This window comes from Tamandua tetradactyla, chromosome 3 (genome assembly GCF_023851605.1).
Source record: "Tamandua tetradactyla isolate mTamTet1 chromosome 3, mTamTet1.pri, whole genome shotgun sequence".
Lineage (NCBI taxonomy): Eukaryota > Metazoa > Chordata > Mammalia > Pilosa > Myrmecophagidae > Tamandua > Tamandua tetradactyla.
The window spans coordinates 122,400,885-122,426,982 of record NC_135329.1 but is presented as its reverse complement, the minus strand read 5'-3'; the positions used below and the strand labels follow the sequence as shown (position 1 = coordinate 122,426,982).

The following is a 26,098-nucleotide window of genomic DNA, read 5'->3' as shown; positions in this document are numbered from 1 at the left end:
GCCTGACTTATTTATTCTATATATGACATAAATATGTTCACTACCAGATGAATATAAGAAAGAAGAGAGACTGATTATTTATGAAAGAATTTAAAACCAGAGTCGCTGATAACTTCTTACTACCTTGTATAGGGAATTTGTGGCCACTCTATGTATTGGAACATTATATAGTTATTAATATTGACATAGATGTGTATGAGCATACATGTTTTAATGAAAAGTGACATAGGTTAGGAAACGATAACATTTAGTATGATAATAATAGTGAGAAATACTTTTTCTCCATCCCTGAGGTTTCCTTCCTGAGTTCCATGAGTGTCACCCTGGGCCTGCTTCTGCCACATAATTCACTCCAGCCCTGGTGTAATGACCTACCTGATTAGTAAATTTGAAAGTAACTGTCCCTACTTAAGCCTTTCTTCTGTGTTGGAGCTAGCTACTAGGCTTTTCACAGCCATTGAGGATTTCTAATCTATTTCTCCGTGGAATAAGTTGTTCAGTGGCTTATCCCTGCAGGGAGAGGCCTACCTCTGATGCTGCCTCTATTGGCAAGCCCATTTCTATTATACTTAAAGCTTCTATCAGTAACAATACAGGTACTTGATTATTTGTTTTGTTTCCCAGCTTGTTCAGAGCTCAGGCAGGAAAGAGTCTCCTATTTTGGGATGTACTCTTTGGAGACCTCATACCTATTGTCCTGTTTTATTTAGTTTTACATATATTTTATTTTTTCATGTACATGTATAGGAAGTCTGGAGAGACATGCTTCATGATTTAAAAAAACGTTGGTAGAATTAGATATTTTTCTTTCTTTTTTCTTGCCTTTACTTTTTAATTCACTGAAATATATTGGATATGTAATTAAGAAATAAGAATTTATAGCCCGGTGTGACTTGCTAGGTAGAAAAAATTAGTTTTATTTGTACAAGGGTATAAGCTGCACCTGAGTAAATATGTTTTCAACTGTATTGTAAATATGTTTCCAACTGTATTGCTTCGTGCCTAGTTTAGAACTTAGAAACATATCTTAGATATGTTTCTTTTCTAAAATCTCTGACTTGTGATTTCATCACAATATTATATAGAGTATATTAAATTAGGGGGAAAAGACATAAAATATCCCTTAAGTGTTAATTTTTATATTCCCACCCCTCTATACTAGTAGGAAAAAAATGTAGTATCCTTTGATTTTGAAATTTTAGAAAAATTAATATAGCAGAGTGAAAATACTACATAATCCAGTCATATTCTGATTAGGCTTTTTAAATTTTTATTTTGATTATTAAATAATTTGGGTCACAAAAGATGCTGTGAATAAAATAAAGAACTTCTGGATATCCAAATGCAACTTAAGCAAAACATAAATACAGTTAAGCCCTGTTCGCCACCTCCAGTTTGATATTTATCATTCTGATTCATTTAGTACTTTACTCCCTATGTGTGTACTCCTAAGGAATATAGTATATATTTTAAAAATATTTTAAAATTTTAGGTGAAGCTCTTGTATTCTTGGTGGAAGTGTAAAAAATGGTATAGCTCCTTTGGAAAACTGTTGGCCAGTTCCTCAAAAAGTTAAAAATAGTGTTACTATACAATCCAGCTAGAATTCTATGCCTGGGTATATACCCAAGACATACCTCCATACAAAAACTTAATCACAGTGTTCATGGCAGCATTGCATTATTAATGTTAGCCTTTTGCAGAAACAACTAAAGTTACTTCATGAATGGATATAGATGAAATATGGTACAGCTATACAATGGATATCATCAGCATTGAAAGAAATGAAGTGGTGATACATGCTACAATATTGATGAACCTTGAAAACCTTAACGCTAAATGAAAGATGCCAGTCAAAAGGCTAAATATTGTATGATTCCATTTGTATGAAATGTCTAGAATAGGCAAATCTGTAGAGATGGAAAGTAGAATATTGGTTGCCTAGGAGTGAGGATATGTAGGAAAAATGAGAATGGGGGTTTCTTTGTGGGGTGATGAAAATATCGAGAGATTAGTGGTGATAGCACAACTCTGTGAATATACTAAAAAGCATTAAATTGTACACTTTAGTACAGGTGAATTTTATGGAATGTGAATTTTATCTCAATAAAGCTGTTAAAAAATTCATGTCAATGTCATCTTTATATATTCTGTTGCTATTAGTGTTTTTGACAGCATTGTGAACCAAAATAATTACACTGAGATATATTCAGTTTTGTATGTTTGGTTCTACATAACTCATTTTTACATTTCATTTCATGAATTTACTATATTTTATTAATCCATTTTCCAGTTGAGAATAGGAGGGATGCTTTTTTTTCTGGTTACAAAGAAAAACAACAGTGCTTCAATCAATACAGTGTTCTTAGTTATGGTAAAGACTGTTGTCGTGAGATGAATGACTCATTTTGGTGCAATGTTTGATGTTCAAAACGAGTTGCTGTAACAAGAAACAAATATAAACTAAAAAAAAGCTTCAATGAGCAGTTTAATTTACGTTCCTTTATATGATGTTGCATGTTGTCAAGGCTTTCTTCTGAATTAGAATTTGTTAAGATTATTGATTTGTAATTTATGTAGTAGTTAATTATTTATAGACTATTTTATTGGGATACCTCAGAACATTTAAATAGATAATTGAAAATTAAAATTAATAGAAGTATTCTATCTTCTGAAATTTTTCTATGGTTCTTGTATATTTGGCAAGAGAAAAAATAGAGCTTCTTAGTCTTGTGTGCTTTTATGGGTATTTTAGTTGTTATGTATGGTATATCCTAATTTTTGCCTATATTACTATCTTATAGAAAAGGCCACAAATGAGTACAACACTACAGAAGATTGGGGTCTTATTATGGATATATGTGACAAAGTTGGAAGCACTCCTAATGGGTAAGATGACCAGTGTTGCCCAGTGAGTGTCTAGGAGCTTGATAACCTGTGTCTCTTCTTGATGTAGCATTGAGAAGAAAATGAGATTTTATTGTTTATTTTTGGAGGATAAAAGTAAAGAGAGTGTGGAGGCCTGAATATTAGATAAACATTATTTTGAAAGAACAAGTAGAAAGGAATTTGACTGAAAACTTGAGTATATTAGTATAAATAATTAAAGATTTGACAATGAATAGACTAGTTAACTTAGACATGTATGAGAGCTATTTAATAATGAAGTGGGTAAATATAATAATAATATGTAATAGGCAGTATAATGGAAACACCTTTCAATAATGAATAAATAAATATAATAGGTACTATAATAATGAAAAAAGTAAATATAGAAAAGAAGTTTCTTGGGGGGGCACAATAATGAAGCTATACTGGTTATTCATTAAAAGTTTAGAAGATTGATGAAAGCATTTGTTTTAAAATAGTACAGGTTTTCAAAGTTGTATTCACAAATCTTTATACTCAGACCTCTCAAGATTATATATCTTGCTAGCTTTTTTCAAGATAAGAAATTTCTCTCTGAAATCAAGTCTGTCTTACAGAAATGAAAAGATAGTTTATGTGATAAATTCTCCTCTATTTCCTGAACCTTTGTCAAATAATTTGTTTCTTGATTTTGGAACATGCAGACTTTAAGCAGCAGCTTTATTTTTGGTTTCTTATTTATTTATTTATTTATTTATTTATTTATTTATTCTTCAAGCAAAAAGATGGTATAAAATCATTTTATAGATTTAATCCTTTAGCAGAATGAGATTTCCAGGATTTTATTTTTAAAGTTATTACCTTTTATTGAATTTTAATTATGAATAAATACTTAGCTTTCTTCATTTTTTCTTAGAGCAAAAGATTGCCTAAAAGCCATAATGAAAAGAGTGAACCATAAGGTTCCTCACGTTGCTCTGCAGGCCTTAACTGTAAGTACAGTTATGTTTATTAATTGACCCAAATTTTAAATGTGTGTTTTACTTCAGTAAGTTAAGTAAGGTAACCTTTCAACATTTGTATATTTATTTTTATTTTAATTAATAGCTTCTTGGGGCTTGTGTGGCAAACTGTGGAAAGATATTTCATTTAGAAGTATGTTCCCGTGATTTTGCAACAGAAGTGCGTGCTGTGATAAAAAATAAGGTAAATTTTAAAAAGATAAGAAGTTTAAGTTATTGAAGTATGTATACATACTGTGTCATTTTAACAATGTGTATCATTTAAACTATATAGCATTAATAAAGTTGCACTAGAATATCGATTTTAGATTAACTTGAAATAAAATAAAATTCCTTTTCTTAAATTTGATGTGTTTTGTTTGTAGCATCACTGGTTTCCTCCTCAAACATAATCCTATTAATAATAGCTAATCTTTATTGAGGGCTAGTAAGCAGGCACTCCTTTAAGCATTTTACATGAACTGTCTTGTTTAATGCTCTTAACAACCATTGGAAGTTAGGTTCTCTTATCATTCCTATTTTACAGATGAAGAAACTGAGGTTTGAAGAGAAGTTAGGTAACTTTCCCGAGTCATGCAGCTAAGTATGTGACATAGCTGAGATTCAGATTCAGGTTCTCTGACTTCAGAGTCTAGGCTCTAACCACCATTTTTTACTGACTCTTATTAGTTAATGATGGCAAGCAAGGGAGGGGGCCTTTATTTTAGAGCAAAGTGGAGGGGAGCCTCATTTCAAGATTATTATTGTTTATTTCTTAGAGAAGAAATTCCCTTGCCTCTTTCCTTGTTAAAGTATAGTTGCTTCCTGCATAGTTACCCTTTTGAACATTAATTTTTTTATGTTTTTATTGTAAAATATAACATATACAAAGAAAAGAAAAAAAAAACAGTTCCAGAGTACATTTTAGCAAGCAGTTGCAGAGAAGAGTTCAGAGTTTGTTATGGGTTACCATATCAATATTTCAGATTTTTCCTATTAGCTGCTCCAGAACACTGGAGGATAAAAGAAATATCAATATAGTGATTCAGCAGTCATACTCACTTGTAAAATCCTATTTGCTTTGTTATAACTCCTCCTTCTCCCTGTCTATGGGAATATTTAGGCAGTGCCCATTCCAACTTCTTAATGTTGATAAGAGGTGTCAACGATAAGGGGTAGGAAGGTGTAATTAGTTGATAATCTTGGAGAGTCTAGTCCCTCTGGGTTTCAGGATTTATCTGCCCTAGGAACCCTCTGGAGGTTATAGGTTTCAGCAAAATAAACTTAGTACATGAAACTTTTATAGAGTCTCAGTTAGAGCCTTAGGTGTTCTTAAGAGTTAACAGTGATGTTGGTTGGGTTTGGCAAACAATAAAAATTAGCAGTGTCTAGCTGAAGTTTGCATAAGAGTAAACAGTTAACTCTGTTTGAACTCTCTTAGCCACTGAGGCCTTATTTTGTTACACTTCTTTACTCTGTTTTAGTCAGGAAAGTGTTATTGATCCCGTGGTGTCAGAACCAGATTCATCCTTAGGAATCACGTTCCACGTTGTCAGGGAGACTTTCACCCCTGAATGTCATGTCCCACATAGGGCAGAGGGTAATGATTTTTCTTGCAGAGTTAAACTTAGAGAGAAGTTAGACTAAAGAGAGAAGCCATATCTGAGAGCAACAAAAGAGGTTTCCTGGAAGCAACTCTTAGGCCTCTTTATAGGTAGTCTTAGCTTCTTCACTACAGAAATGTTTCATAAAGGCAAACCTTAAAATCAAGAGCTTGGCCTGTTCTCTTGGGAGTCCCCAATGTTTGAAACGGTACCAGTGGTGTCCTAAATGGGAAAGTTTAACAATTCCATATTTTTTCTTTGGTCCCTCAGGGGATTCTACTAATACTTTTTAATTATCAGTGTCCCATAGTCTGAGATGAATATTAATTTTTAAGTCTTAAGACTATAATGCAACAAGTCTTTTTTATTTATAGACTGTTTCTTCTATGTTTTCTTAATATTCTCTATATGAAACTTTTCTCATCAACTAGATTAAAATTCTGGAATTTTGGCCACTAATAGCATGGTACTGATGCTTTAGGATTCACCTAGGCTAGGAATTGACCCTAGACTTTTGTTGATATTCATATAATTAAAGAGAATTTTGATGGTAATTATTTTTATTAGTTAAATAATTTAAGCACCTATTTTAACCACAGGTTTTTTTTGTTTTGTTTTGTTTTGTTTTACTATAAAAGGCTCATCCTAAGGTGTGTGAAAAACTGAAATCTTTAATGGTAGACTGGTCGGAAGAATTTCAGAAGGACCCTCAGTTTAGTCTAATATCTGCAACTATTAAATCTATGAAAGAAGAAGGAATTACTTTCCCTCCAGCAGGTTCTCAGGTAAGAGATTCATTCAGACCTGTGGGTAACCCTATAGTATTTTGAAGGTATTTATCTAAAGTCAGGCAAGATATATCTTAATTATCATTTCCCACCTCCACTTCCATGAGTCTTGTACATGCTTTACATTTAGTACACATTCTAATTGTTAAGTGAACTTCTGTTAAATATCAGAATTGCAAAAAGTGCATCAGTCAGAAATAATCTCTTTAATGCTACTTGTATTAGTTAGGGTTCTCTAGAGAAACAGAATCAACAGGGAACACTTGAAAATATATTTATAAAAGTGTTGCACGTGACTGCGGGAACGCAGAGTCCAAAATCCGCAGGGCAGTCTGTGAAGCCGACGATTCTGATAGAGGGTCTAGACAATCTCCACAGGAGAGGCTCACCAGCTGAGACAGAAAGAGCCTGTCTCTTCTGAATCCTCCTTAAAAGGCTTCCAGTGATCAGATTAAGCATTATTCATTGCAGAAGACACTCCCCTTTGGCTGATTACAGATGTAATCAGCTGTGGATGTAGCTGACAGGATCATGATTTAATTCTATTAATTGTCATTTCACCCTCTCCATGTGCTTGGGTGGGTCTGCTCTCCTGGCCTGAGTCTTCTTGACTCCAGACCTCAGCCTCCATGGTTTTGCCTCTGAAGTTATTTTTCCTCCAATATGTCCCTTCTCTGAACCCCCCAGTCCAGACTGTCAGCGGCTCTGTTTATACAGGTCCCACAGCACTCTCGTTGGCTTTCTATGCAGTAGCCTTGAATCACGCCTATCAGACATAAGGAATTTCCACAAATCCTTCCTGGATAACTGCATGTCCATCCTGGCTTTCTCTGAGATGGCTGACTGGTTCCACATCTGGTCATATCCTCACATGGAGCACTATTCTCTGGGGTCTCCGTTTCTGGAGGCCCAGAATTTTCCAGGACATCAGTTTCTGGTTTCTTTGTACCTAAGAGTTCATTTCTCAGCTTATCTCTTTCCTGTCACATTTCACTATAAGCTGTGAAGGCTTATAGTGAAAGCTGCACTTTCCACATTTAATTTGGAGATCTCTTCTGCTAAATATCCAAGTTCATGGCTTTTAAAATTAGCCTTCCAGCCAAAGCCACTAGCCAATTTTGCCAGATTATCTGCCATTTTAAAACAAGGATCGCCTTCCTTCCGGTTTGCAATAACACATGCCTCTTTTCTGTCTAAGGGCCCATCAGAGGTATCTTTAGAGTCTACACTTCTACCAACAGTCTCTTCAAAGCATTTTAGGCCTTCTCTATCAAGCGCCTCACAACTCCTCCTAAACTTTCCCCTTATCCATTTAAAAAGCCGTTCCAACGTGTTTGGTATTTGCAAACCGCAGCAGCAGCACCCCACTTCTGGTACCAAAATCTGTTCTAGTTTGCTAGCTGCTGGAATGCAATATGCCAGGAACAGAATGGCTTTCTAAAAGGGGAATTTAATAAGTTGCTAGTTTATAGTTCTAAGGCCGAAAAAATGTCCCACCTAAAACAAGTCTATGGAAATGTCCAATCAAAGGCATCCATCCAGGGAAAGATACCTTGGTTCAAGAAGGCCAATGAAGTTCAGGGTCTCTCTCTCAAGTGAGAAGGCACATGGCGAACCCAGTCAGGGCTTCTCTGTCAGCTGGAACGGCAGTGGCAAACACGCCGTCATCTGCTAACATTCTCTCCTGGCTTCCTGTTTCATGAAGCTCCCTGGGAGGCATTTTCCTTTTTCATCTCCAAAGGTCGCTGGCTCATAGATTCTCTGCTTTGTGGTGCTGCAGCATTCTCTGCTCTCTCAGAATCTCCCATTCTCCAAAATGTTTCCTCTTTTATAGGACTCCAGTAAACCAATCAAGACCTACCCAAACGGGTGGAGACATGTCATCACCTAATCCAGTTTAACAACCACTCTTGACTAAATCACATCATCCAAGGAGATGATCTGATTACAGTTTCAAACATACAGTATTGAATAGGGATTATTCTACCTTTATGAAATGGGATTTTGATTAAAACATGGCTTTTCTAAGGGTCATACATCCTTTCAAACCAGCACACTACTCTGAGCCTAGGGTCATGCAAAAGGCATAGATGCGTAAGATAGTACCTGTGTTCAAAAAGTTTTTAGTAAATTTGAAAGATGGCCATTATGCAATGAAAAACAATTAAGATTATATGTAACAAATATGGGATGAGAGATAAAAGACTAGATGCTGTCTATTGTAGCGTTCCAAGGAGAGAGGAAGCTACAGGGGTGGTAAAGGAGAACCACAAAAATTTTAAGATTTGAACATATTTCAATAGGTAGAGAGAAGGGAAGAGGGCGTATCAGAGTAGGAATAACATGAGCAAATACATGGAATGAAAAAACTCAAGACTTATTGAAGAGTGAATAAGCATGGAGTAAATGGTTCACATATAAGATGAGTAGAATTATAAGACTAGAAATTTATAGGGTCTAGGGGGGATATCTTTAGTAAGACAAAGGTGGAGGCAGGGATGATGTGTCACAGAGTGGGCTGTTAATCTAGGTCTGTGAGAAACACGCTGTATCTTGGGTTTGGCTATCAGTGCCTCTTGTCCTCTTGACAAGACTTTGAGAGCCAATTTTAGGACATGAGCTAGGGAAAAGAGGCTAAGAAGAATACTGTATAATCCAAGCCTAATGGCTTAATGTAGAGTGTTGGAACAAAAAAATCTTATAAGTAATAAAGAGCATTCATTTTCTTACTCAGTCCTTTTTGTGTATCATTCTCAAAAATCTGTTCAAGTACTGGTTAAAGGTTCACAGTCCTTTATATCTCTGTCTTACATGATTAATAGAATAGATACCATTAAATTTAAGCATGATCTTCCTTAGTTCTCTGCTATGCCTGAAGACTCTATGATCCAGCCACCATGAGTAGTAAAAGAGGACTTAAAATTGTTCATAGGGTGGGCCACGGTGGCTCAGCAGGTAAGAGTGCTTGCCTGCCATGCCCGAGGACCCGGGTTCAATTCCTGGTGCCTGCCCATGTAAAGAAAAAATTGTTCATAGAACTGTACCTGTCCTCAGTCCTCCCTCCTCTTCTCTTCAGTGATTATCATAATTTGCTCATACTTCTCATGTGGCTGTCTTCCTATAGCAGTGTAACCTTCCCTCATTGAATGAGACCTGGGACACTTGAAATCAGGAATTGCAGTCAGGAAAGATATTTATTTATTCTGCAGATATTTGAGAGCTTTCTGTATGCCAAGTTCTGTGACATGTGCTTAGGTTTATGCAAAATGAAAGCCAGTTCATGCTCTTTGTGAGTTTAAAATGTTTTTTGAAAGTTCTGATGTTTTATTTTAGTATTTGAAAACAACTACTTAAAATAATCATGGAAAACTTCATTTTTAAATTAAACTCATTAGTTTCATCAGTATTTTTTATAATTAGTATGTATAAGTATTTATAGAGCCTGTGTTTTCTTTGAAAGGGTAGTTGAGTTCATTTTAACCATACATTTACAGGTTGTCTCAACTGCTGCCAAGAATGGTACGTCATCGAACAAAAACAAAGAAGATGAAGACATAGCTAAAGGTAAATGAACAAATGCATGTAATTAAGTGTTGTGAAATACATTTTTACCGGAACATTTTATTGAAATAAAAATGCGTATACTTTTAGTTCCACCTCAAATCTGAAAACTCATAGGGTCTGAAAAGTATGAAAAATAAATGGCATGATATAAGATGAATTTAATTCATTATCTTTGCCAGTTATATGTTTTAATGTCTTGCCTTTGGTGCAATTACATTTCACCTCTTTAATGCCAGAGTTATGAGTCAAGCATAGAAATATGTTCACCATTTATCCTATATGGAAAGCTACCCATATTATAATGTCACAATCTGTTTGCTATAAAAATAATAGCTGCTGTATATGACAGACTGTGATAAAAAGGAATAAGCAAAAACTTTATTTTAAAAATGTCATGGTTCTCTGCCCCCCTAAGAAAGTTTAAGATTTTAATTGAACAAATAAAATATTCACTTGATTCATTCCCATTAATGATTGTGTTATTATCTAGTATATTTTAATCTTTTTAAAGTCAAAACTAACCATGATGTCTTTTTTTTTGCATTTTAATTTTTCACATTAGCTATTGAATTATCATTGCAAGAACAGAAGCAGCAGTACACAGAAACAAAATCCTTATATCCATCGGCAGAAATTCAGTTAAATAATAAGGTTACAAGGAAAGTAAGAGCTTTATATGATTTTGAAGCTGTTGAGGACAATGAACTTACCTTTAAACATGGTGAAATTATTATTGTTTTGGATGACAGGTAAGTTTTAAATCTTTATTTCTGGAATATCTCAAATTATTAAATTTAAGTCTAGAGTTCTGGATATAAGTTCTTTGACTTTTGTGTATGTAGTCTTAATAGAGCCTTTTCAGACCTTATTATTCATTTTTTCCTAAAATTTAAGTTAGACCAGGTAGTGTGAGTTTCTTACTCTTCTCTTGTTAAATTTGGTAGTAAAGAACCATTTAATATCTTGGATGAAGGATATTAATGATGAGCACAATATTGTTGATGACCACAATTGGGGAGTATGTAATAATCATCTGAATGCATTTATCATAGTAATTATAGATACCAAAATTACTGGCAGAAAAACTTTAGGAAGAAATATAGTTTATGTAATTTTTTTTAATGGTTATAATTGTAAATGTTGTAAGCGTATATAATTTTTTTATTAATTAAAAAAATTAAAACATTAAGATATCATTCCATTCTACATATACAATCAGTAATTCTTAATATCATCACATAGTTGCATATTCATCATTTCTTAGAACATTTGCATCAATTTAGAAAAAGAAATAAAAAGACAACAGAAAAAGAAATAAAACGATAACAGAGAAAAAAAAGATTATACATACCATACCCCTTACCCCTCGCTTTCATTTACCACTAGCATTTCAAACTAAATTTATTTTAACATTTGTTCCCCCCTATTATTTATTTTTATTCCATATGTTCTACTCTTCTGTTGATATAGTAGCTCAAAGGAGCATCAGACACAAGGTTTTCACATTCACAGAGTCTCATTGTGAAAGCTATATCGTTATTCAATCATCATCAAGAAACATGGCTCCTGGAACACAGCTCTGCATTTTCAGGCAGTTCCCTCCAGCCTCTCCACTACATCTTGAACAACAAGGTGATATCTACTTAATGCATAAGAATAACCTCCAGGATAACCTCTCGACTCTGTTTGGAATCTCTCAGCCATTGACACTTAGTCTCATTTCACTCTTCCCCCTTTTGGTCTAGAATGTTCTCTCAATCCCTTGATGTTAATTCTCAGGCCATTCTAGGGTTTTTCTCAGTCCCTTGATGCTGAGTCTCAGCTCATTCCAGGATTTCTGTCCCACGTTGCCTGGAAGGTCCACACCCCTGGGAGTCATGTCCCATGCAGAGAGGGGGAGGGTGATGAGACTGCTCGTCATGTTGGCTGAAGAGAGAAGCCACATCTGAGCACCAAAAGAGGCTCTCTTGGGTGTGACTCTTAGGCCTAAATTTTAAATAGACTTGACCTATCCTTTGTGGGGTTAAGTTTCATATGAACAAACCCCAAGACTGGGGGCTCAGCCTATAGCTTTGATTGTCCCCACTGCTTGTGAGAATATCAAGAATTCAACTTGGGGAAGTTTAATTTCTCCCCACTCTCACCATTCCCCGAAGGGGACTTGCATATACTTTTCCAGTCACTGATCAAATCACTCGGATTCATCAGGGCATCACTCTGGACAAACCAACAAAATCTCATGTCCTACCTGAGATTCCAAGTACTTAAGACATTCAGTCAAACTATCTACATGAGTTATATTAGGAAATGCTCTAGTCAAAATATAAATTTTGTAACAAATAAACATTTTTTGCTTTAGTCTCACACATAAGGTGACATTTTAAAGTATTAATTATCATCTATTTTCAGCACCCTGCAATAATGACATTCCTTTGTTCTTCCTCATGCAAAAACATTTTTAAAATTTGTACATTGTACAATTCACTATTATTATACACTCTAGGCATTCCTAGATTATACAAATCGTCTTGATCTTTAACATCTATCTTTCTTTCTGATTTCATTTATGTCCCCAGCCCTCCTCCCTCTATCATTCTTACATGCAGCTTCATTCAGTGTTTTAACATAATTACATTACAGTTAGGTAGTATTGTGCTGTCCATTTCTGAGTTTTTGTATCCAGTCCTGTTGCACAGTCTGTATCCCTTCAGTTCCAATTACCCAATATCTTAACCTATTTCTCTCCTGATGGTCTCTGTTACCAACGACATATTCCAAGTTTATTCCCTAATGTCTGTTCATATCAGTGAGATCATACAGTATTTGTCCTTTAATTTTTGGTTAGTCTCACTCAGCATAATGTTCTCTACGTCCATCCATGTTGTAACATACTTCAAAAGTTTATTCTGTCTAAAAGCTGCATAATATTCCATCGTGTGTATATACCACAGTTTGTTTAACCACTCATCTGTTGATGGACATTTTGGCTGTTTCCATCTCTTTGCAATTGTAAATAATGCTGCTATAAATATTGGTGTGCAAGTGTCCGTTTGTGTCTTTGCCCTTAAGTCCTCTGAGTAGATACCTGGCAATGGTATTGCTGGGTCCTATGGCAATTCTATATTCAGCTTTTTGAGGAACCGCCAAACTGCCTTCCACAGTGGTTGCACCATTTGACATTCCCACCAACAGTGGATAAGTGTGCCTCTTTCTCCGCATCCTCTCCAGCACTTGTCATTTTCTGTTTTGTTGATAATGGCCATTCTGGTGGGTGTGAGATGATATCTCATTGTGGTTTTGATTTGCATTTCTCTGATGGCCAGGGACATTGAGCATCTCTTCATGTGCCTCTTGGCCATCCATATTTCCTCTTCTGGTAGGTGTCTGTTCAAGTCTTTTTCCCATTTTGTAATTGGGTTGGCTGTCTTTTTGTTGTTGAGTTGAATAATCTCTTTATAAATTCTGGATACTAGACCTTTATCTGATATGTCATTTCCAAATATTGTCTCCCATTGTGTAGGCTGTCTTTCTACTTTCTTGATGAAGTTCTTTGATGCACAAAAGTGTTTAATTTTGAGGAGCTCCCGTTTATTTATTTATTTCTTCAGTGCTCTTGCTTTAGGTGTAAGGTCCATAAACCCGCCTCCAATTATAAGATTTATAAGATATCTCCCTACATTTTCCTCTGTTTTGTGGTCTTAGACCTAATGTTTAGATCTTTGATCCATTTTGAGTTAACTTTTGTATAAGGTGTGAGATACGGGTCCTCTTTCATTCTTTTGCATATGGATATCCAGTTCTCTAGGCACCATTTTTTGAAGAGACTGTTCTGTCCCAAATGAGTTGGCTTGACTGCCTTATCAAAGATCAAATGTCCATAGATGAGAGGCTCTATATCTGAGCACTCTATTCGATTTCATTGGTCAGTATATCTATCTTTATGCTAGTACCATGCTGTTTTGACCACTGTGGCTTCATAATATGCCTTAAAGTCAGGCAGTGTGAGACCTCCAGCTTCGTTTTTTTTTCCTCAAGATACTTTTAGCAATTCGGGGCACCCTGCCCTTCCAGATAAATTTGCTTATTGGTTTTTCTATTTCTGAAAAGTAAGTTGTTGGGATTTTGATTGGTAGTGTGTTGAATCTGTAAATCAATTTAGGTAGAATTGACATCTTAACTATATTTAATCTTCCACTCCATGAACATGGTATGCCCTTCCATCTATTTAGGTCTTCTGTGATTTCTTTTAACAGTTTTTTGTAGTTTTCTTTGTATAGGTCTTTTGTCTCTTTAGTTAAATTTATTCCTAAGTATTTTATTCTTTTAGTTGCAATTGTAAATGGAATTCGTTTCTTGTAAGCGCGTATAACTTTTGATCAAAGCAGTCAAAAGCTGTGTTTGAGTCCTCCTCAATTCTTAATCTGCTGTTATACTTTCCCTCACAATTTCCGTATCATTTAAACATTGTATTAGAGAATATCTATCCATATTGAAACTAATTCTGCTCCTTATTTTTGCTTTAAAAAGAAGTTGATGAGATTAAGAAGAGTGAGACCCAACATCTTGTAAGCTATGAACAGAGGTTGCAAATTTTTCGGTATCCTTTATAAATAACTAGTTTAGCATATTTCTAAATGGGTAGATACATAATATGGTTTTACTTTGCTACAGTAAATATTTATTGAGAGAATTTTTTTATAGTCTCTGTTCATAATAAAAAAGATGAATGAGGACATGGTTCTATATTCCATAAACCTAAATACAGTAGAGGAATTAAAATTACTATGTAGAAAATGTAAGGAAGATGCAGTGTGGTGAGTGCTGTCAAAGAGGTGCTGTCAGGGTCCAGAGGAGAGCAAATTGATACCTGATGACATCTGGGAAAAAAAGAGTTCCATTTGAACGCAATCAATCTTGATGGATTTTGACAGGTTGGAAAAATTTTGTAAGAGAAAATAGGAAAGGAAGTCTCTGGGGTAAAATTGTACAGTCCAGACAGCATTGATTTAGAAAAACAATCTTTTTTTTCCTTATAAAGTTTATTTTGAGATAGTCATCTGGAGTGGAGCAAATGATCCCTGAAAGGTAGTAAATAGAAATAAGACTGAGGAGGTGGTGTGGAATTTGAATGCGGAGGGTCTCAAATGTCAGATTTCTGCCTATAGTTATACCTTGCATATTTACAAAAAACTTACACTTGCAATGTGCTCATACAACTATGAAATTAAAGAAATTTATAAGATAAAGAAAAAATACAAAATGAATATTTTTTTTTGCTCCAGGACTCAAATTTATAGCATTCCTTTTATGTAATAAATTTTTCTGAAAGAAATTGCTGCTCACAGGGTAAATATAAAACTGATAAATGTGTGCAGGCCTTACTACCTGTTTTGTGTGGTAATTCAGTTCTCTATTTTCTGTTAAATTACTATGGATTCATCATATGCACAGTATCTAGTGTTCATGTGGCTCACATGCATTATACATACTTACAATGATCTGGCCTACAGCAGGGAAAGGGTTAATTATATGCCACACTATGTCTTTTTCATTAGATAAGTTCATTAGATAACTGAGATCCATAAGAGAACCTTTTTCTTTGCAATAGCTAAGAGAATTCAGAATGATTATGATGGAATATGTAGGTCTATTGCTGTTATTTTGATACTAGGCCACCCAATCTTTTTTATTTGTTTTTAATTGTGGTTGTATGTATATACTGTGGTAGTTAGATTCAGGTGTCAGCTTGGCCAGATGAAGGTGCCTAGTTCTATTGCTGTGGACATGAGCCAATGGCATGTGAACCTCATCTGTTGCTGATTACATCTGCTTTCAGCTAGGAGGTGTGCCTGCCTCGATGAATGATGTTTGATTTAATTGGCTGGTGCTTAAATGAGAAAGCTCAACGTAGAGCCCTAGCAGCTCAGCATACCTCCTATCAGCCCTTGCAGCTCAGCCCAGGCCTTTGGTGATGCAGAAAGGAATCACCCTGGGGAAAGTTGTTGGAACCCAGAGGCCTGGAGAGAAGGCCAGTGGAGTGCGCCCTGTGCCTTCCCATGTAACAGTTGAAAGTTAGCTGCCTTTCCTCTGAAGAACTATATTTGACTAACTAAATCCCCTATTATTGAAAGCCAGTCTGTCTCTGGTGTGTTGCATTATGGCAGCTAGCAAACTAGAACATATACCATAATATTTGCCATTTTAACTGTTTCTAATTGTATAGTTCATTGGTATTAATTGCATTTACAATATTATGCTGATATCACTAACACCCAATCCCAAAACTTTTTCTTCATCTAAAGTAGAAACTATACCCATTAAGCAATACCTCTTTATTCCCTCTCTCCCCAGCTGCCAATGACCTCTAGTCTACTCTGACTTTATAAAGTTGCATATCCTAGATATTTCATGTAGGTGGAATCATACAACATTTGTCCTTTTGTGTCTGACTTATTTCACTGTGTTTTTGAGTCTATGTTGTATCATGTATTAGTACTTTATTCCCTTTAATTGCTGAATAAGAATCCATTGTCTGTGTATAGGTGTTTTATTTATTCATTCACCTGTTAATAGACACTTGGACTGTTTATACCTTTTGCCTATTATGAGTAATGCTTCTGTGGAACATTGGTGTAAAAGTATCTGTTTAAATCCCTGCTTTTAGTTCTTTTGAGTATATACCTAGGAGTGGAATTGCTAGGACATATGTTTAACTTTGTGAGGGGCTGCCAAACTGTTTTCCACTGAGGCTTTACATTTTCACAAGCTATATAGAAGGGTTTCTATGTCTATATCCTTGCCAACATTTATTTTCCATTTTTATAATAATAGCTATCTTAGTGGGTCTGAAGTAGTATCTCATTGTGATTTTTTTAAACTTTTTTTGTTGTATAGTATAACATATATACAAAGCAAAGAAATGAAAAAGCAATAGTTTTCAAGATACTCTTCAAAAAGTGGTTACATGATATATCCCAGAGTTCGTCATGGGCTACAATACAATCCTCTCATATTTTTCCTTCTAGCTGCTCCAGAATATAGGAGGCTAGAGGGCTTAAATACTTTTTTATCATCACAATCGACCTTTTTTTCCTTCTTTTTTTTTTATGAACAATAACATATATACAAAAAATACAAATTTCAAAGCACAGCACCACCATTGGTTGTAGAACGTATTTTAGACTTTGACATGGGTTACATGTCAAATAGTAAAAACCTAAATAGTAAATAGTAAATGGTAAATACCTAAATAGTATTTAGTAAAATTTCACAATTTTAGGTTTTTACTTCTAGCTGCTCTAAAATACTGGATACTAAAAGAGATATCAATTTAATGATTGAGCATTCATATTCATTTGTTAAGTACTATCTTCTATGTATAATTCCACCATTATCTTTGATCTTTCTATAACTTTCCTTGGAATTGTTTGAGCTATGGCAATTCTAAATTTTTTATTGGAAAGATCTGTCAGTAATATGGGGTAGGGAGATGGAACTATCTGATTGATATTCTGTAGAGGCTGGGCTAGGTTTCAGGACTTATTTGGCCAGGGACCCCTCTGAAAGTTGTAGGTTACTGGCAAGTTACTCTAGTGCCTAGAACCCTTGTGGAATCTTATATATTGCCCTAGATGTTCTTTAGGATTGGCTGGAATGGTCCTGGTTGGGAGTTGGCAGTTTATGACAGGTAGCAAGGTCTACCTGAAGCTTGCATAAGAGCAACCTCCAGAGTAGCCTCTTGACTCTATTTGAACTTTCTCTGCCACTGATACTTTATTAATTATACTTCTTTTCTCCCTTTTGATCAGAATGTAATTGTTGATCTCACGGGGCCAGGTCTGTATTCATCCCTGAGAGTCCTCTCTCATATCTCCAGAGAGACTTTCACCCCTGTATGTCATGACCCACGTAAGGGGGAGAACAGTGATTTCGCTTGCAGAGTTGGGCTTAGAGAGACTGAGGCCACATCTGGTCAAAAACAGAGGTTCTCTAGAAGTAACTCTTGGGCATGCCTATAGGTAATCTAAGCTTCTCTGCTACTTACATACACTGGACAAGAGTAAACCTCGTGATTGAGGACATGGCCTATTGATTGGGTATCCTTAAGGTTTGACATGGTATCGGGGAATTCCCTAATGGCAGGTTTAATAGTTCCATAGTCTTTTCCCCTCCGTCCGGGGACTTTACCAGTACTTTTTGATTATCTACTTAATATACTCTAGGATGTTTCCAGGCCTTACAATAATCTATACAGGATTAAAAGACCTCTTTCTCATTCTGTGTTCTGTGTGTTTCATTTGTTCAAATGAGCTATACAGATAGGTTGAATTAGATTATGCACTATAGAAAATTTCAGTTCCAGATCAAATAAACCTTTCTTCCGTTGGTCTCAAAGAGTATGTGTGGTTTTAAAATATAGACACTGTCTTCCTTACCCATATGTTCTGAATTACTTTAACCCCAACCTGTTTGGCTTCGTTCTTATCTCTGAATATCAGGTTGTATATATAAAACAGCCTCTCAGAATCCAGAAATAATAATCACCACTCTGTAGTTAATGCGTCTGCTCTAAAAGCTTACAATCTAGGTCCCTGTTTTCTTATAAGCATTTTCTAAAGGTGACCATAACATTGTTGTTTTGTTGTTTCTGGCTTATTTTGCCTTACCAAATGTCCCACATGTTCATTCACATTGTTGCATGCCTCACGACATTCTTCCCATTTGTAGCAGCCTTTGTCTCTTATGATGTCTTTACATTTAAAGTCTGTTTTGTCCAATATTAGTATAGCTACTCCTGCTTTCTTTTGGTTACAACTTGTGTGGGAAATCTTTTTCTTTCTTTTCACTTTCAATCTATTTGTATCCTTGTGTCTAAGATGAGTGGTTTGTAAACAGTTTATAGCTGGATTATGTTTCTTAATCCGTTCTGCCAATTTGTATCATTTAATTGGTAAGTTTAGTCCTGTTAACATTCAAAGTTATTACTGAAAAGGCATTTCTTGATTCCACCATCTTATCTTTTTTATTTGTCAGATCTATATATTCTTTTCCCTTTTGGTCTTTGCATTATTTAAATTACCCTTAGTGGTACTCTTCAATTCTTTGCCCTCCTCCAGACCTCCCTCTCCTGTTTTGTTTTTCAGCTGGCAGAACTCCTTTTAGTATTTCTTGTAGGGCTGGTCTCTTGTTGACAGATTCTTTCAGGACTTCTTTGCCTGTGAAAACTTTAATCTCTCCCTCAGTATAGAAGGATAATTTGGCTGGGTACAGAATTCTTGACTGGAAGTCTTTCTCTTTCAGGATCTTGAATATATCATACCTCTGCCTTCTTGCCTCCAGGGTGCTAGTTGAGTAGTCTGAGCTCAGTATTATTTGATTTCCCTTGTATGTAGTAGATTGTTTTTCTCTTGCCACTTTCAGGATTTTCTGCTTCTCTTTAACATTTGACAGACTGATTAGTCTTTGGGCTTCTTTGACTTGTGTATTTATGTCCTTTATGAGGGTTGGGAAGTTTTCCCCCATCGTATCCTCAACTACTCTTCCTAGCCCCTTACTCCTCTATTCTCCTTCTGGGATACCAATGATTCTTATATTTGTGCACTTTGTTTTGGCTATCATTTCCCTGAGTTCTCATTCAATTTTTTCCATCTTTTTTTTTTTTTGCCATTTTCTGTTTTGAGTCTTTAAAGTCAATTATCCTGTCCTCTCTATCACTTATTCTTTCTTCTGTCTCTTCAAATCTGGTGTTATGTGCCTCTAGTATGTTTTTTATTTGGTCAACAAAGTCTTTACTTTCTCTAATTTCTCTATTTATTCTTTCAAATTCCTCCATGTGCTCTTCTATTGTCTTCTTGATCTCCTTTATGTCATTTTCTTTCCCACTTATTTTATTCAGTAGAATTGTATGAACATCTTTGATAAATTGTTCCAACGTCTCTCCTCTGGTGTTTCAATTTGATCATTAGGCAGGCATATCAATGTCTGCATTGTGATACGCTTAGTGATCTTTTGTCTTTGTTGCATGTAAATATCTTGATTGGTTTACTTTGATAGTTGATTTCTTTCGGTTGTCTAAGGCCTTGTGTTTGTGGGATGGTTGTATAGCAGGAAACAGGACACGGGGTGGAACACTCAGTACGGTGATTTGTTTCAGGGCATGTATGGTTGCAGGCTGGGGATGTTACACTTATGCTTGTGAATGTGAGCGCCCAGCAGTCAGGGAGGATGTAGCTGAGCGGGTTCACAAGTCTGGGGGGCGTAACCCTGGTGTGTGCTGGTCTAAGGCCTGGGGCCCTTTGTGCACCTGCGTCTAGCTGCGGCAGCAGGTCAGCGTTACACCTTCGTAGATTGGGGGCTGATGTGACCTGGCTGTGCAGGTCGGCACTTCCTCAGAGATGGGAAGTGAGGCTGAGGGCTGTGTGCATGCGCAGTTCTTAGACTACTGTAAAGTGTGATTCCCAGAGCTGAATAACGTGATTGGGAGCCTGTGTGCATGCATGGGCCTGGGAGTGCCATGAAAGGATGCGCTGAACTTAGGGAGGATGGGGTGAGGGTGTATGACACTATGGGCAGGGGACGGGGGTAGCCTAGGTATGGAGGTTAGTACCCACAATCTTTATGTGCTGGCAACAGCCTGCAGGGAACAGGAAGGGGGAGGTGGTGCTCGGGAGGGGTGCAGGAGAGGTGGATTGGGCTGCACTTGGGGTGGGGGTGGGGGGCAGGTACATTCACTTGGGGCTGGTGGGGTGGGGGCGCCTGGAGCTCGGAGAATGGGAGCGGGTGACAGCGTTCAGGTGCATGGGGTATGGGGTGAGTTGCCGGTCACGGGGCTGTGCTGATGAGGGTAGAGCGCCCAGGGAATGTGGCCAGGCTTACTTTCTAGTCCTGCGTTCCCATCCATGCACTCCCACAGGCTCCATGGCTCCGTGCCTCCACCCCAGGCTCCAGCTTTCTGCCTCTCAGTTCCTTGGCCCCTGCAACCAGGGCTGCCGCATGTGGTGCAGAAGCCTCTCCCAGGTTAGCCACACTCCCGAATTGCTGCCTCAGTTGCCCTCTTGTCCCTTCTCTTTCATTGTGATTTTGATTTGCATTTCTCTAATGTCTAATGATGTTGAGCATCTTTTCATGTGCTTAATAGGCCATTGATATATCTTTGGAGAAACATCTATGAAAGTCTTTTGCTCATTTTTTAATTGGGTTGTTTGTCTCTCTGTTGTTGAGTTATAAGAATTTTTTTTTATATTCTGGATACTTAAACACTTGTCACTTAACATGATTTGCATTTATTTTTCCTATATTATATGTTGTCTTTCTACTTTCTTGATAATGTTGTTTGATGGATGGAAGTTTTAATTTTGAAGTTCAATTTGTCAATTTCTTTCTTTGTTGCTCTTTTTGTGCATGTGTATCATATCTAGAAATCCATTGCCAAATACAAGATCTTGAAGATTTTCCCCTTGTTTTAAGAGTTTTTTCGTTTTACCTTTTTTATTTAGGTTGTTGAGCCATTTTGAGTTAATTTTTGTTTATGGTGTGAGATAAGGGTCTAGTTTCATTCTTTGGCATGAAGTTATCCATTTTTCCCAGCATTATTTGTTGAAGAGATTAGTCTTTCCCAATTGAGCGGACTTGGCACCCTTGTCAGAAATCAACTGGCCATAGAGTTTATTTCAGGACTCTCAGTTCTATTCTGTTGATCTATATGTCTGTTCCGTGTCAGTACTACACTAGTTTGATTTCTCTCATTTTGTAGTAAATTTAGAACTTGGGAAGTATTAACTTAGTTCTTTTTTCAAGATGGTTTTGGCTATTTGGGACCCCTTACAATTCCGTGTGAATTTTAAGAATTGGGTTTTCCATTTCTGCAAAAAAGCTGCTAGAATTTTGATGGAGATTGGGTTGAATCTGTAAATCACTTCTGATAGTATTACTATCGTAACAGAATTGTCTTCCATTCCATAAACACAAATGTCTTTCCATTTATTTAGTTCTTTAATTTCTTTCAGGTATATTTTATAGTTTTTCTGTGTACAAGTCCTTTACATCCTTGGTTATTTATTCCTAGATATTTTATTATTTTAGATGGTATTGTAAATGGAGTTGCTTTCTTGGTTTCCTTTTTGTATTATTCATTGCTAATTTTTGCATGTTGCTCTTGTGCCCTATTTATTAACTAGTGCCTTTCTTGTGGATTTTTTGGGATTTCCTGTATGTGGGTTCATGACATCTGCATATGAAGGTAATTTTACTTATTCCTTTTCAATTTGGATACCTTTTATTTCTTTTTCTTGCCGAAGTTTTCTAACTAGAACTTCTAGTATGATACTGAATTATTGTAGTCAGAGTTGACATTTCTTGTCTTATTTCTGACCTTAAAGGGAAGTCTTTCGGTCTTTTGCCGTAAGTATGATGTTAGCTGTGGGTTTTTCTTTTAAACATTCTCTTTATCATGTTGAGGAAGTTCCTTTCTATTCATAGTTTTCTGAGTTTTTTTTATCAAGATATGGTGCTGGATTTTGTTAAATGCTTTTTTTTCTGCATCAATTAAGATAATCATTCCCCCCACCCCCACTTTGTTCTGTTAATGTGGTGTAACATTGATTGATTTTCTTATGGTGAACCACTCTTGCATTCCTGGGATAAATCTCACCTGGTTATGGTGTATAATCCTTTTAATATGCTGTTGGATATGATTTACTAGTATTTTGTTGAGGAATTTTACATCTATCTTGGTTGGATATCAGGATAATCCAGTCCTCTTAGAATGAATTTGTATTTCCTCTTCAGTTTTTTGGAAGAGTTTGAACAGGATTTGTGTTTATTCTTCTTTAAGTGTTTGGTAGAATTCACCAGTGAAACCATTTAGTCCTGAACTTGTCTTTGTTGGGAGGTTCTTGATGACTCAATTTCTTTACTTGTTATTGTTCTGTTGAGATCTTCTAGTTCTTTGTGTCATTTTGGCTAGTTCATGAGTTTCTAGGAATTTTTCATTTCCTCTAGATTACCTAACTTGTTGGTGTACACTTGTTCATAATTTCTTATAATCCTTTTAGTTTCATTTCTGATTTTAGTTATTTGTGCCTTTTTTCTTTGTTAGTCTAACTAAAGGTTTGCCAATTTTAATGATCTTTTCAAAGAGCCAATCTTTGGTTTCATTGATTCTTTCTGTTATTTTTTCTATTTTTGTACACCCTAATCTTAGGGTAGTTACAGATATGCTTACCAACATGGTATTTGTTAAATGTCATTCTGCATGATTGTTTAACCACTGGCAAGATTTTAAACAAATGCGCAAACTTGGGTATTAAATTTACATGGCAATATTAGGTTAAAAGAGGTCATGCAGATGACCCAGAAAATCTCTATATTCATTTTTAATTGCTGTGGGAATGAAAACACATATTAAAATTTTCACATATGGAACTTGAGGTCTTTAAAACAACATTATCCTTGGACCTCAGTTTAAGAAACCCTGAGATAATAGAAAAAGTGCACATTTCTTATTAATAGAGTCTACCAAAAGTGGATTTCATTTTCTATTTTTAGTTGTATATTACCATTCCTTGTTTGTTCTCTATGTCCCATTTCAAATAATCAAGTGGAATTCTTGCAGTTCCCAAAATGCCATGTTTTATCTGTGGTATTATACATGTAGTTCTCTCTGCCTGGACAGCCCTGTCAAAGGAGGCAAAACCACTTAGAAAATAAAAGGAACTTTACTTGCAAGGTGTTCTAGGCTTTAGAAAGCTTGGTTGCCCAAGTTAAAAAATACAGCGGGCATTTAAAGAAATAAAGCCTCACAAGATTACCATGGTTTTGGGGACTACTATTTGTATGTTCACTGTGAAGTAGCAATTTTCTCACATGGTTAACACATGCATTAAGAACTTCACTTATCTGCAGCATCATCAGTGCAAAAGCAAGCAAATAAGTTGTTTTTGTTAAATCAGTAGCTTAAAGAAAAGTATCAACTTTTTATTTATTTTGAGACCTAAAATTAGACTAGTTTTTTTTTTTTAATCTCATTGTGCAGTTTTTTGTTTCTTTGTGCTTAATTTTCTTGTTTATCCATAGCAGCAGCAGGGCAAAATGTCATTTTTATTCCCGTTGGCCCTAATTTCTTTTTCCTGTTGGTAATGCCTACTTAACCTCAGATTTTATGTCCTTGAAGAAGCTTCCAAACCCTTTTCTGCCTCTAGTTCCCAGTAGAGTTAAGAGCTCCCTCCTCTGTGCTGCTATAGCTCCCTGAACATATGTTGTGACATGTCTCAAACTGTATTGTAATGACTTGTTTGCATATGCCTTTTCTGCTACAGCAATTGCTAGATGATAAAAGCAAGGTAACATTCTCTTAGTTGGCTAGGAAGATTAACACTGTATTATAAATTTCTTGAGGACAGAAATTATATCTTAATTATCTTTACAAAGGCAGTGCTCAAACTACTATCCTCTCCTTGATAGGTTTTTAGTAAATATTAGCTTAAGAGCTACTTTGTTGAAAATAAAGTTATATCTCTTATACTTATTCAGTTGTGATTTATTCTCTTTCTTAAAATAAGCCCTAAAATAAATGCCGCATTTAAAATTTTCCTTAGTTGTCAAATAATTTGTGTAAAGTTACAGTGCTGAATGACTATATTTTAAGAGTATAAAATTGAACAATATTTTCAGCCATTAACATTTTATAGAATCAACTGATAGTCAATGGAGAGAATATAGCAATAGCTGGGCTAGAGTTGGGAAAGAATCGTTCTGCTTTGACATAGTATTTGCTTGTTTTGACTACTTTTATGTTTCATCAAGTTTAGCTGAGTGGTTGGACAGGGAAATGATTCTGTTCTTACAGGACCACTAAGCCTACAATTGTTATATTCAAATAAAGTCCTTAACATCCATTTCACATGTTTGGGTTCTCTGATTTTGTATAAAAATTGCTCTAAGTTTAGCTTTTCTTTTTTAAAATGGAAAATTCAACTTCATGCATATGTGTATGTGAGAGAGAGAGGGAGAATTTCTCCTAATCCAAGGGAATCGATGGCCAAACTATTAGAACTGATTTAGAGTTCATCAAGGTTGTTGGATACAGCTCTACCAACAAAAATCCATTGTGTGCTTTACTGTAAACACAGTTCACTAGAAAATATAATAGGAAAAAAAATACTATTCCCAACAGTAACAAAAGTTACAATAGATTATTTAGGAATAAATAAGCCCAGGAGAGATGTGTAAGGCCTTTATGGACAAAATTATAAATTCTTTGAAAGATGTAAATGAATAGGGATAGGTTGTTGATGAGACCCTAAAATTGTAAAGATTAAATTTTCCCATATTTAGTGCAAAATTTGTGCATTTCCAATTTAAATCCCAAGAGGGCTTTTTCTGGAGGACTTGAAAAACAAATTTTAATATTAATATGGAGATGTGAATGTGTACAATAGATCTAATAGAATAATCTAGAAAGGATACTTTCCCTGCCAGGCACCAAGGTATATTAACAAGTTATGATAAATAAACATATAGATCATTGCAACAGAGTGTGATCCAAATGTGAACTCACTAACAGATAGCAAATTGTTTTTTGAAAGATGGAGTGTCATAAATCAATAGGCAAAATAATGGAATATTCTGTACATTTCCTAGGATGATTGATTCTTTATTTTGTAAAAATAAAGTTTGATTCCACTTCACACCTTCCATACATACTTATTCCAGATGAGTTATGACTTAAATGTGGGAGAGAATTATAAAAAAAAATCTAAACCTATTAGAAAAATACATAGGAAAATAGACTTATGAATTCAAGGGTAGAGAAAGATTTTTTAAACATAAATCTAAACCATAAAAGAGAAGATTATAAATTTGATTTCATGGGTGGAAAAAACACCATAGAGTAAAAGAAACCATAAAAATATGTTAAACAAGTAACAGCCTTGGAGAAAGTGTTTGCATAATTTAGACAAACAGTTGCTAGCCAGAATATATCAAGAATTCAACTTAATGAAAAAAGACAGGTAACCCAGTAGGAAAAAGAAAAATAGAAGATAGGAAGAAGAGGTAATCTAAATGCCAGCATCAAATCACGCAAGTGGTGGATGTTTAGGGATATTTAGGGAAATGCAAATGTGTACAACAATGAAAAAAGTTTTCTCCTCTGTGTGATGTCAAGTGTTGCCTTGGACAATTATGTGTGAGGGGAAAATGACATTCTCATGCTGCTATGGGAGGGAGCCATTTTAGGAATACATTTGATATTATTTAGTAAAATTGAAAATGC

The 26,098-nt window shown here is 35.5% G+C and overlaps 1 protein-coding gene across 2 annotated transcripts in view; it reads left to right on the top strand.

Annotated features, from left to right (window-relative positions):
* STAM2 (signal transducing adaptor molecule 2) overlaps window positions 1-26,098 on the top strand; it is a 65,806-nt gene that overhangs the window by 25,308 nt on the left and 14,400 nt on the right. For both annotated transcript variants that reach the window (XM_077153832.1, XM_077153830.1), the window contains exons 2-7: window positions 2,805-2,889; window positions 3,785-3,860; window positions 3,976-4,074; window positions 6,112-6,258; window positions 9,756-9,825; window positions 10,388-10,574. In XM_077153832.1, coding sequence (XP_077009947.1) covers window positions 2,805-2,889; window positions 3,785-3,860; window positions 3,976-4,074; window positions 6,112-6,258; window positions 9,756-9,825; window positions 10,388-10,574 — 664 coding nt within the window. The remainder of the gene's footprint in view (window positions 1-2,804; window positions 2,890-3,784; window positions 3,861-3,975; window positions 4,075-6,111; window positions 6,259-9,755; window positions 9,826-10,387; window positions 10,575-26,098) is intronic.